General features: G+C 39.2%; 1 protein-coding gene across 1 annotated transcript in view; it reads left to right on the plus strand.

Annotated features, from left to right (window-relative positions):
* SYNE1 (spectrin repeat containing nuclear envelope protein 1) overlaps nt 1-13,971 on the plus strand; it is a 514,523-nt gene that overhangs the window by 171,251 nt on the left and 329,301 nt on the right. The window contains exons 13-16 of the mRNA XM_019550064.1: nt 5,005-5,117; nt 5,730-5,898; nt 10,143-10,239; nt 12,320-12,522. Coding sequence (XP_019405609.1) covers nt 5,005-5,117; nt 5,730-5,898; nt 10,143-10,239; nt 12,320-12,522 — 582 coding nt within the window. The remainder of the gene's footprint in view (nt 1-5,004; nt 5,118-5,729; nt 5,899-10,142; nt 10,240-12,319; nt 12,523-13,971) is intronic.

The following is a 13,971-nucleotide window of genomic DNA, read 5'->3' on the forward strand; positions in this document are numbered from 1 at the left end:
GGGTGTGGGTGTGGGACCCACCCTATGAACACACACAGAGTCCCTCCCTCCCTACATACACACACACACACACACACACACACACACACACAGAGTCCCTCTCTACACACACAGTCCTTCCCTATACACACATGCCCCCAGGGTACCAGTGTGGGCACTGTGCTTCTGCAGTTTGGCAATGCATCTAGGAGCCACATGGTGCGGGGTCAGGAAGGCAAGGAAATGGCTGGGAATGAGGCAGAGCTGGGATGCTGCATCCTGTTGATGTCTCCCCTGGGTCCTACTGCCCCAGGCTGCTGTCACCTTTGACAGGCAGCCAGGGACAGATAAATATTTTCTAAATTTTTTAGGGGCCCCACAGGCAGGATAGAAAGGCCTGGTGGGCTGAATTCAGCCCATGGACCGTATTTTGCCCACCCCTGCTCTAGCACTCTAAAAGTTCCAATAATACCCTTTGCTATTGATTATACCCAGTGCAGTATATTAAGGCCTGACAAGTTTCTTAGGAGAAAAAGATGTTGGAAATATCAAGAATAACAAAAAAGGGGCTTTGGAAATATCTGGATTATCAGTGCTGGATTTGACTGCATTGGGGCATCTAGCATAAGTTCTGGAAGACTTACAGGGGCTTGTCTTAAAGATCTGTACAGTAAAAGCTATGTTATCTGACATTTCCTGGGAATGGGGGGTGCCAGTTAATCAAATATGCTTAACCAAATATGGTTAATCAAATAGACTGCATCCAGTGCACCAGGGCTTTCACTCTCTGGTATCAGTGTGCTGAAGGATAGGAAGGAGGGCCCCACACAGGCTGCTGTGCCCTGGGCCGTGGTCTACAAGGAAGAAGTGAAGAAGAACAAGAACTCAGCCCGTGGTGGCAAAACTGCAAGTGGGACTTCCGGTTTTACTTTTGCTGTGTCCCTCGGAAGGAAGTTTTGTATTGACAGATGCCAGTTAGTAGATCTTTCCGGTTGGTAAAGTGCCAGATAACACAGCTTTTGCTTTATTTTGAGATCTCAACTTCTTTAGTGTTGAATCTTTAAGATATTTACTCTTTCCCCTTAAATGCTCTTTGAAACATTTTCAAGGACTCTGTCAGTTTTACATCCATTAAGGTTTCTTCTCTTATGCTATAATTTCACTAGTTTTCCAAAATATTCAAGATCCTATTTTATAATGTAGACAAAAACCAGGACCCTCTGAAAGTAAGAAGCAGAACGCTCTTCTTTTTTCTGAAAATATAAACCCTACAGCCCTAATCTGCATATCATGAAGAAACAAAACAAACAATGCCACTCCCCCCCACCCCCCCAAGAAGTTCAGTTTTATTTACCTTGCAGGTCACTGTAAAATCCCGGGGGCTGTGGCAGAACTGGGAATTTCTGTTATGAGAAATTAGCTTAGTTCTTAAGTTAGTAGGTGTCAGGCTGATTTTTCACACCCTGGATATAATGCAAATGGCATAAAGACAACATGAGAAGGATTAGTAGAAATTGTATCAACTTTCTGGACTGTGGGAGTTTACTTTTGTTGTATTAATCAAGTATGCAAAATTCTTACTTGCTTCTTGTCTAATAAACAGCAGTGTTTCAGTTTGTTTATAACTCTTTCCAGCAAGCTTTTTTTATTTTTTAGTTGATCTTAACACATTATCCATGTGGATTATCCCAGGGTGTTTTAGATAGTGCTATGCTGTAGGGCCATGCTGAAGTTCTAGTTAATACAGAATACATTAAGTTGCTTAGAATGCATCCTGCAGAGACTTATATTGAAACCAAGGCATAAAGTTAAATGTGAGTATAATGATTTGCAGCATGGGGACCATAACTGGCTCTGTATCGGCAATACATTGCATCCAGGCTAGTTTTCATGGAATTTGCAGTTCATTTGTGGACGAACTGTAAATTGCTGGTTTTGGAGTGTAAGGCTAAGTACAGGCAGTCAAAAAGCCTGAGGCTGAATTGATTCAGCCTCTGCAGGTTAATCTAAGGTGCACAGATTAAATTGAAACAGAAGTGAACAGACATCTACCTTTGATTCAAGAAATGTAGCTCAGGCCAGAAGCTGGAGGGTGCTAGAGCACAGCTCTCTGGCTGTGTGTTTGCTTCCTCTTCCTGCCGCCCCCAAGGTCTCTGGATTTGCAGCCCAGAAGTACAGCAGCAAGACTCTGCTGGATTGCTCATTACTTCCTCTCCTTGCTTCTAGGTGCCTCTGGGATTTGTAGTCCACAGTTGCATCTAACAGCAAGTTTGAGTGGAGGAATGGGTGTTTAATTCCCTCCCTGGTCCCAGACCCCAGTTGGGGTTTGTCTGGGGGGGCAGGCAGTTCTCTCCCCCACCCCAGACTGGGCTGCATCCTCAGCTGGGTTTGCCTCCACAATTCTCACTTTATCAGCCAGCCCTCACTGCTCCAACTAGGCAGCAGAGGGGTGGGGCCAGCCCTGCTTTCTGGAACTGACAGCACAGACCGGCCCAGGGCTGGAAACCATGCTGGGATGCTGGGGGACTGTGATTTAACTTGAACCAGGACAGGGTCTTGGACAGAAGTTTCATAAACCAGTTTGACCCAAATCATTTAGGTCTGATACTGCATTCAACCAGGTTTATCTTAAACCCATTGCAACCATTTTGAAACTGATTCATGTGGACTGAGCTTCTGATCTGTTACAGGTTTAAACCAGTTTCTGATCACTTATAACCAATTTCTGTGCAACTTTTGTCCCTAGCCCAGAGCCCTAAGAAGATGGAAATATATTACCCTTTATGTGCCTTAATGGCAGGTTTCCAGATGCATAAATAGTGGTTTTGGCACTTAGGCAGTTTGCAGTTCTGTTATTCTCTGTTACCCAGGGAGAATGGGCACATACTGTATATATACATATTAATACTGAACATGTGTAGTGGAGTACATAATTGCTAAGCATGTATGCAACTATGTACACAAACCGAAATTATATGTACATCACAAAATTGTAGTCAGACAAAAACCTATGAGTAGTGGGACTTGAGGACCATCCTCCTGGATTTTAGCTCCAATAGCTGAATGGTTAGGGCATTTGTCTAGGAAGTAAGGTAGCCAGGTTCTAGGCCCCTATGTCTTTGACTTCCCAGAATAATGCTCTAATCTTTACATGTGGGGCTACATTTGAAGATGGGTTTCTGGGACTGAGACAGGGAAGTATATAGGACCAGAAGGAAGAGATCAAGAAGCTATCTGGCCCAGTGAGATGGCTGCTGCCCTAGAAGGAAACAGGCCTTGGATTCTAATCTGGGTCCTTGTTCCTAGTGGAGTACAAACTTGCCAATCAATCTCCCTTCATTTCATTTCATGAGTATTAAATTCAGGGTATAGTAGCTCAGATTCAGTGCTAGAGTGAATACTAAGTAATACCTGCTATGTGGTGTAGTAGTTAGAGTACTATACTATGAAGTCAGATGAAATGCAGGATCAAATCATCCCTAGTCGCCTACTAACTGCATGAGTGCCTTAACCACTGGGCTAAAATATAAGAGGCCCTTCCTCCTCCACTGCCAGGGGGGACTTATGCCCAGGTATATGTGCAGGTGTGTTGATCATGCGTGGCATGTGACTGTATGCTTATATGTCTGCACTGCAGGGAACAAAGAGTTACCAACTGTAAATAAGTACCATCTATGTGGACAGAGCCTAATAGAATTTGGTCTTAAATATTTTGGCATCAATTTCTATATTTTAGGGAACACTTTCCTCCTTATGCTGTACAGGGCCAAATGAAGTCAGAAGAAACAAACTTCCCTTCTTTAAACAAGAAAGGGGCTAGGTTGTCTTTGGTGAGAGTTTCTTGATTCTGGAAGCTATTTAATTTCCCCATTGCCTGACAAAGCTTGATGCATCTCCCTTCCCAGCCAGCTTTCTTCCAGAAAAGGCAAGGTTGAAAAGAGAGAGGTAATTGAAAAGAGAGAGGTTGCTAGAAGCTAATGGGGAATGGGGAATGGGGAAGGCAATTCGTTGACTTGAGTAAGTACATTGTATAAACATCAGAATGTATTGTGTAGGACTCTCTGGGAAGAGGTAGACTTTGTAGATCAATTTATTAGTCTGCATTTTGCTTACTCCACTTCCTTGGGTGGGGATGGGGGTGGGGAGGAAGCAACTCCACATGATTTTCTTTGTCAATATCCTACTCATCAATTTCTCCAAAAGACTGTACCAAAACTATCCTGTCTCACATTCTGGGAGCCTTCTGAAGCCTTGACATGCTATCGTTATGGATACCTCTTTGGAGACTGTTGCCAGTCATTCATTTTAATAAGTAATCTCCAGTAAAGCCTTTGAAGCGGTGTTGCTTAGATACAGTCTAAATGTGCTCTTATTATAAGGCTTACGCTGGTTCACATCTTATCACAAGCATACAGGTTAGGTGTTGGTTTGTATAACATACAGAATGCAAGCACTGAACCCTGTGATACTGAGAGTCAGGAGTTCACTATATACTGAATATGCACTTACATAAGGAGCTCTAGATCTTCTGGTTTTATGTAGGGACATTATTCCTTAATATATGAAGCAATACATTAAAAAGGTTAGTATCTACTACGGCTGTAAACAGTAAATTTAGCAATATTATTTACACTTGTAATTTGAATAATTGTAAACTTATTGTAAAGGCTGCAGAAATAATAGGAGAATTCATTTCTCTTTAAACCTTTAGTTGAGGCAGTGCGTGTGTGTCATCTGTTTTGAAATGTGCCATAATTATTAGATACAGCTTTAGCAGAGTATCCTACAAGGTAGTTTCCTTATGTAAATTCTCAAGCTGCTGTAAAAGCTTTTATTATAGGCATAACCTTGCATGCAAATGTGACAGCACAATCAAATACTTAACTACATTGACTCATCAGTGCAGCCTTAAAATTGTGCTTATTAGTTACTACCCTACTGTGAGCCTTCTCTGTCTCTCTCTCCCTTTCTCTCTCTGTCTCTCTCTTTCTCTTTCTCTCTCTCTTCTTTTTTCAATCAAATCAGGATCTATTGAAAAATGTAGATGGTCACAAAAAGACCTTCCAAGAGATCCACCGGGCTAGGTCTGTTAATGGAGTGCCTGTTCCACCTGAGCAGCTAGAGGATATGGCAGAAAGGTAAGAAGATTTTCAATCTTACATTAAACATCTTCTGTGAATGACAAGGAACTTGTTTGCTTTATATCTTTGCATGTACAAGTTGAGAAAAGGTAAAGTATTTGTATACACATATCTCCTATATAATATATAATATATACGTTGTAATATGTATAATAACATATTCAGTATATAGTATGCTGAGCAGCCTGATAGTAATTAATAAGTGCTGGGGGTCAACTTAAATACACTGTGGGACTTGAAAAAGGAATATATTTTCTTACCAAGTATGTTATTACTTAGCAGAAGAAGGAATATTATATAACAACACTTGTGATGCTTATGAAAGAATTGGAAGAGGGATGACTTGGTCATGAAAATAATTTAGTCATATACCTAAATTGATTATTTACTTCTCTGAATAAGCAGATTTAAAATATGTTTGCTATAAATGAGCAGCCTTCAGAGTGTTGACCAGACAGAATTAAATATGCCTGCAGGTTTTGCATTAGATCAAATGTTAGAAAGATATAGCACAGATAACACAATAGCTTGAGCCTCTAAAAAAAATCTCTCAGTTTCTCCTACGTACGGAATGTTGCACTGTTTTACTACAGTATGATTCATTCCTAGGTTTAATTTTGTTACCTCTTCATCTGAGCTCCATCTGTTGAAAATGGAATTCCTGGAACTGAAGTACCGGCTGCTGTCACTCCTAGTTCTTGCAGAATCCAAGTTAAAATCATGGATTATCAAATATGGGAGGAGAGAGTCGGTTGAGTTACTTCTACAAAATTATATTGTAAGTATTTGTTTTCTTCTTGATTATTTGAAGTATACACATTCAAAATGACTGAAAATAAGGAGTCTAAGGGCCTATAGAGAAAAAACCCAAATTTGTTAGTCACCAGTTTTCTCTGACTGCACTTTTAAAAAGGGACTTTGCATAAAGAGTATACACAAGGGGAGGATTGACCTCCTTTGATATAATCTGGGCTGAAGACATGGTACATCTTTCCACACTGATCACTTCCTAATGTTTTCACCTGTTATGACTAGTAAATTGTTCCGATTCTGAATGTGTATAATAAAAACTGAGCCACAAAATGTGATAGCTAGGTAAGAAATTACCCACCTTTTGTAAGTAAGCTGCTGGCTGAATTCTCCTTTGAGGAGGAATTCCCTTACTGACAAAGAAATGCTGGTGAAACCCTGTACTTGACAGCTGGTGTGGAGCTTTCTTATCATTATCCGCTCCATCAGCAACCACTACCTGGATGCAAGTCTTCATTCAAATGAAGACTCTGCACAGAGAAACAGGGAGCATTACCAAGTATGGATATTGTCCCCCTCTACAAAGTAGTGCAACTTTGGGATCAGTTATATGATGATTCCCTCTCTGAGATGCAAAATGAGGATATCAGAGTGAATATAATGCTGTTTGTGCCTTCAGCTCTTAGAAGTGCTAACTATCTGCCCCCCAACCCTAACTTACTGGGAAGTGATTTGGGATTTGAAAGCCCACGTATCTGCAGTTCATAGGTAGAATTGCAAATCAATTTGCATGCAAAGTTTCCATTGTTAAAACCAAAGAGATGCAGCATGCAAGGATAGCGCACAGTCCGTCTGTGAAGCTAAAGAAAAAGTTCTGAGTAATGATAGCTATAAGGAATGAGAGATGTAAGGCTGAAAACAAAGTATCTGCATACATAATTAAGTATGTTAATATACAAGTAATTATGTCTTTTTAAGCCAGAATATTTTCCCCTGCTGTGCAGCTTTTATGTATGATGTCTTTTGTTCCTTTTCTGCTTTGGAAAACCGTTTTTTCATATACTGTATTGAAAAGCATGTCTAAGACTATCCCAACCATGTAATTTGTCCAATAAAAGATATCACCCACAAAATCCTTGCCTCTCTCATATTTCCTGGACCATGATAGCTACAACATCACTCTCACATTGGTTCAAATTGTGCCCTTTTGGATGCTTTCTATGTACCATCTCTAAAACCGTTAGGTATTTACTGACAAATGTTGCTTCTTCATTTGTTCAGTTGTACTTCCCATCCCAGGCCTTAAGCCATGACAACTTTGAGAAATTCATGTGAGGAGGAGGCTGCCAAGGAAAGAGTACAAAGCTGATATTGGGCTCTGCCTATGCTCTGTATTCCCTACCTTCAAATGCTTTAATGTAGGGAATTTAGATCTCACACTAAAAATAATTCAGTTGTAGAATCAGTTTAAACAAAAGCATTAGATAGATTGAAGGGGTATTATTTATAGGACAGTAATAACTATGATAGCAATAATATTCTGCTTCCAAAGACTGGACTATTGAAAGGCTTCTCTTAAGAGTCAAAGGACATAAATTGATGAAAAAGTTATACTGCTCTAAAAGGGTGGAGATTTACCACAGTTCATCTGATCCCAGGTAATTGTTCCATATGTCCCCTCTATTTTATGTAAAATGAAAGCTAAACCTTTGTTCTTTTATTTACTCCCTTTTATTCATTCTGGGTAAGTTTTACAGTTTAACTTCATTTAATGTCAGTTAAGAGCAGGCAACTGAAACAGTCACACCTGATTTAGCTGACATATCCCCACAAGCTGTAAGTCTCTGCCCTCTTAAAACCATGTAAGTGTGTCTGTCCATGCCCAACAAATTAAATTACCATTGAAGATCAAATGAGATAATTAGGTTTTCTTTTTTTAACAAATAGATGCTTATCTTTTCAAATGTTTATTTTCCCATTTACTTTACAGAATTACATGCTTAAATTACATGAACTGTAGTACTTTGCAAAATTGTGCTGAGGCTTCAGTATGCATCTAATGGCAAAAAGTGCTTCTGATGACAAAATGGCTTCTACATTGCAGGGCTAATTTAAAGTCAAAAAGTATTTACTTGATTTATTTAAAATATTGACAGATATTGTTCATTGTTATTGAGACAGGTGCATGCAACATTTTGAGCAGAATAATTTTTATTTAATTTATAATAATTTTAATTTGTTTATTTTCAGTTTTCAGTATTAACTGAGGACAAATACATAAAGAATTAAGTTTCCCAAATATAGATTGGCAATATAATATTTCTACATAATAGTGTTCAATCTGAAGCATCAGAACTACCAACAGGCAGAAACAGAATTAGATATATATTACAAAATATTTGCAAAAAAATTCTTTCAGCATTTCAGCAGCATTTGCTTTAACAATATTGCCTACTTTTGCATTCTATTTCCACGTATTTGAAAGGGGGATGAAAGTTATTGGAAAGAGCTGAAGTTCTCATATGATTATGATTGCCACACGTCATTTTTGCAGTGTAGACATGCCCTCTGAGAATATTCACGTCAGATACTAGATTTTAACAACTAATCGTCCCATCATAGAACTGAAATGTAACATGTGAGCTGTATGGCCAATAATAGCTAACACACACAGCTCAGATTTTGGATATTTTAAATGTATTGCTTGTGCAGAAACTCCTCATATAGAACCAAAATTATTAAAGGTGTATGACAATTTTTTCTTGAAAAATATATTTTAAAAAACAAGCAGATTATTCATTAAAAGAAGCAAAAAATGTTGACTCTAGCACTTCTTATAAATTATTGAATCAGCTCTGGTTAGAAGTAAAAGTTCAAAGCAGGACACAAGAGTCTTTGAAATAATCCCAAAGGTAAAACCTTATACAGCACTTGGAAAAAGCAGCCTCTTTCAATGCAGTGCTTCTTTAATGCAACTTTCCACCTGTTTCAGAAGAGGTGAAAAAGAGATAAAGGAATATGTTTCTTCTCTTAGAGTGAAACCCACTACCACACAGAGGCTTCGTATTGATGCATTTCCACTTAGATCTCAGCAGAAGAGTTATTTACTGAATAATAAATAATAACTCTTCAGTCAGGTCTTTGGACCTTGCTGAATTCTAAACCTAAGTACAGACATTTAAAAAAGCCCAAGAATTAATCTAAGTTATGCAGTTTTCTGTAAGTGGCATAGTTTAGACTGGCAGACAAGGTTCTTTGGGTGAATCTGATAGTTTAGACTGGTAGTGAGCAACACGTGTTTGCCCTTTGGTGGGAGGGTGCCTGGCGTGGGTAAGCATTCCTCCCTTCTCCTGCTGTGTTATTGGTCAGCCACAGGCATTGGTCAGATGCAGGAGGGCAGCACAGGGGAAGGGAAGCATCTGTATCCCTGCATGAACCCCATCATGAAGCATCCTACAATGTACACACAGGCCTGCCACTGAGCTAAATAGACCTCCCCCAGCCTGTGAAGGGGTGCAGCACCATACAGCGGGCTGCTGGGCATGGGTGAGCACTCCCCTGTCCTGCATTGCCTGCCTGCAACTGACAGATGCCTGTGGCTAATAGATGATGTGGCAGGAGGAGTGGAGAATGCTCACACATGCCTGGTATGTGTGTATGTCATGAGATGCTTCATGACAGGGTTAATAAAGGGACACAGATACCTCCTTTCTCCCTGCACTGCCTGCTGGTGTCTGAGAGGTGGCCAGAGGCAGGAGACAGGGCTGCAGAAAGGGTTTATGCTGGACAGGGTCTCTGCTGACTCAGCTCTGGCACTAAAGTTTGATGCATCAGTCTAACCTAAATCAATTAAGTTTGAGTGCACATTGATCCAGGTCTGTCTTAAGCCAGGTTCGACCAGTCTATATGTGCCAAACTTCTGTTCTGTTATGGGTTTCAACTAGTTTCTGATCACTAAGACCTATACAAATGTAATGTCTGTACCTGGCCTGTCAATCCCTACAAATTCCAGCAAGAGCAATTATCACCTTGACCTCAGAGTATGTTAAAAATATGTATTGGAAAGGCAAGAAACTCGCTGAAGGAGACTCTTCATAATTAATTATTAATGCCAAGAGGAATTCAGGATATTGCTTCATACAAGAACAGAAGAACAATACAGCAATTTGCAAAGCCCGGTCTTCATGTAATAGTAATTCAAGGAAAATAGCTTCATTATTACTGCGTAGCATTTGATTTTTTTTTACCTCTAACCATTTTTTTCCTTTTCAGTCTGTTATTGAAAACAGTAGATTCTTTGAGCAGTATGAAGTTACATACAAGATCTTGAAAAAGGCAGCTGAAATGTATGCCAAAGCTAATGGCTCAGGTAAATACTTGTATATATTGCAATTCAGGTAACCCTTTAATCACTGTTGACTCTGATAGCCCTTTAAAGGATTTCCTGTATTTAGGATCCAGCAATCCTTTTGTTCAGTGCACTGTAGCTCAGGTGCACTGCAGCTCAGTTAGTCATCTGGGATCCAGTCAGACTAAAACTCAATGGATTTATCTGTGTTTGTATTGACCTCACAAATACTAGAAAGATACAATGAGAACATGAGTATTAATTGTTAAAGTGTTCTTTTTTGTGTACATGTGAAAGCTTTGCAACTTAGAAAGAGCAAGGTAACTTCAAGGTGATGTGAGAATGTGATTAGTGTCTGAGAACTGAAAAAGCATAGAAAGCTTAGACCACCTATGCTTTGCTAGTCTCCCCCTCTCTATTTGAAAAACCAGAACTCCCTCCAAAAATAAGTAGAACATATATTTAATAGTAATCAGAACAACAATGATTATTAATAAAGATTTTTGCTGTTTTTTGCTGTATTGGGGTCAGCCTGTAGCTTCAGCCTTCCAGTGAAGGAGAAATTATATTTGTCCTTTATTGAGTTCCCAATGAGTTCTCATATATCTGAGAAATTAAGCATGTCATGGACGTGATTTTTTTTTATGACAAAAATTCAGTGGCATCAATTTACATTTATGCAGGTACAAATGGGAGTAAAATTTCACTGAATGTTTTGTAAATGGAAGTACTTTGCTGAGTCACTGTGTATTATGGGGTAGTGCAGTAGTTCTTAATCTTTTTAGACCCAAAGCACCCCTCACTAAACATGAAACATTCCTCATTAGATTTGAGGCAACTCTTGGAAACTGTAGGTTCTTAGTTTTCACTAATTTTTTGAATACAGAAAAATAATATAGCAAGTTTCTATTGCAAAGAACTAAGAAAAACCACACCAGGCCAGAATATTTTAAATGCTAAGATTTCCTACTTGAAATCTATGGATTTATCTTGTAAATCATGTTTGTACACCTAAGACCCCCTCTGTACGTTACAGGTATTGCTCAATTAACCAGCTATACGTGCGAAGTTGCTATGATGCATTAAAAGGTCCAACCAGCTCTAAAATTAGCCCTCAAAAATATGTACTAACTTTATAGCTGGTTGCTGTCCAGTTTTAATTTGCACTTGTCCCCTACAGCTGGGACTCTTGTCAGCTGACTGAGTTCCCAGCCACAGGAGTGCACTGTACAGAGCCAGGGCTGGGAGCCCTGCAGCTGAGGGCCCCTCAGCCCTGGCAGTGTTCAGCAACTGAAGACTCTGGGTCCTGGCAGTGCCCCATAAGTACCAGGACTCAGAGCCCATAGCTATGGGACTCTGGGTCCTAGCAGCCACAGGGCACTGCTGCAGTCTCCCAGTCCCAAGGGAACATGGAGCCCCACATGGCTGGGAGATAGCAGCAGTTGTGGTCTCCCAGCCTTGGGGAGGGGAAGTGGGGGGTACACTCCAATGGCTGGGAGATCTCAGCAGCTGAAGGGACTCTCAGCCACAGGAACTTGCCCAGGATTGAGCTCCCCCTGCACCAGCAATTAGGGATGATAGAATATAATGTGTGATCCCACAATCATGCCTCCTGTCATGCACATGTAGAGGGGCCCTAACAATGCATGGAAGCTTGTGGCACCCTTGAAAGGATTCTAGGATGCCACAACTTCCTGGTTGAGAAGCACTGGTATTGTACTTGGGTAGTATTTTATTTCCTTAAAAAAACAAACTTGTCAACAGTACACATAACCAACAACAAGAGCATAAATCAACAATATATGGGAAACTTGGCATTTTTTTGCATATCTTAATTCATAGAATATATGCTTAATTCCTTGGTCTTAATGTTGCATTAACATGAGATTATGCCTTCAGTATGACTCTGTATATCTAACCTCCTAAAAAGGAAAAGAGAAGAAAGTATGATTTCCTGTTTTATTTCTTTAAAAAAATACTAAAATATTTTAGAATTTTTGTTAATAAATGCATCTCATTTAAATAGTTCTAAACATGGTAGCCCTCAGCTCAAAAGTTTTAATTCATGTTTAAATATTCACCATTGCTATATGTATTTCAGTGGAAGAAGTAGAAAATGTAATGAAATTCATGAATGAAACAACAGCACAGTGGAGGAACCTGTCAGTAGAGGTGAGAAGTGTAAGGAGCATGTTAGAAGAAGTGATTGCTAACTGGGACAGATACAGCAGCACTGTGGCCAGTCTACAAGCCTGGCTGGAGGATGCTGAAAAAATGCTGAATCAGCCTGAATTAGCCAAAAAGGTAAGGCATAAGTAGTTATTTAATCCAGCTTTGGGATGTGCTTTTTATCAGGGTTTGGTGAGGAGTTAAAGCTTAGAAATTTTAGAAAATGAGTTATCTATGTGTTTTAACAAAAAATTATTGATGAAATAGGAGGCTCTATGCTAAGAATTGGAAAGTAATTTTAGCTGCTAGGTAAATTGACATATCTCTATATAATGATTCTCCCAATTCCAGCATCAGAGAACTTCAGATTCCTATCCCACTTTCTGTGTGAATATATATATATATATATATATATATTTATCATAATTGTTTTGAGGTACACACATGTACATACATATACGCACAGCAGTGGAAAAGATGATTATTATTTCCTGGGTAAGTGCCCCAGCTGCACAGCTGTTAGTTTACACCCACAGGTTAGCCCTCTTTCTCTTGTGGTGCCTAATACACTTCAGTCATGGGTTTTTAGCCAAATTTATTTTCATGACTTCCACTTATGTGTCCAGAATGGGCGCTCATATGTGGTAGAATACCTATCTTGCCAGTGCATAGTATACTGTGCATGCTTATTCTACACACACACATATCCACAATGCACGGGTAATCACAAGCTATACGTAAGTGCCAAAAATACTAGTTGTATAGCTGGAAAACTGCCACTTAGGCATGGAAAGGGAAATAGAATTCAGGCCATTGTGAATAGTCCTGATACATTTGATTAGTGGGCAGCTGAGATGGTAGAAAACATGATATATACAGTTTAGCACGTGGCCTTCAGCAGTATGTATGTGGGGCTTGTGCATCATCTGTGAGATAAAGTACCAGTATATTCTTTGTGTATGAATATTTTAGACAAAATTAGTCTGTATTTGTCTGGAGTTTTAAAGCTTCATTTTAAAGCAGATTTTTAAAATAAAAACATGAGCGTGTGTATATAATACTACATAATCACTGCTGATATTAATATGATAAATTCACTCCCTTCTGACTTTTACCCACATTCTGACCCTTTCACTAATCCATCTACAGGGAAGTTGTTTGAGTACTTTTAATGTCCCAGGTCTGTGGGCAATTTCAAATATGCACCATTTCAAAAAATAAAATGTTCTGACACACAAATATAATGCATTTTCCCCAACATTTGACTTTCTTCCTTAGATTACACTGACCAAGACTCTGTTCCCAGTGTACTGATGGGTAACAGAATTCACATGTGGTGCTGAAACACTTTGAAAATGAAGTACTAGGTCTTAAGATACTATCAAAATTAAATAGGGAAACTTGTCTTTGATATTTTTATAGGCTTCTATAATTTATTAGCTTTAACTTTCTTGCTGAGGTTTGTACAGTTCAGTTCTTGGTGACAAAGCAGCATTGTTTGCAGGTGGACTAAAATGATAAAATACCATAAATAATATGAAATAAAGCATTTTTAAAATATTGGTTCTATAACATGTGTAAAAA

Source organism: Crocodylus porosus, unplaced genomic scaffold, assembly GCF_001723895.1.
Source record: "Crocodylus porosus isolate Cpor-Errol unplaced genomic scaffold, CroPor_comp1, whole genome shotgun sequence".
Lineage (NCBI taxonomy): Eukaryota > Metazoa > Chordata > Crocodylia > Crocodylidae > Crocodylus > Crocodylus porosus.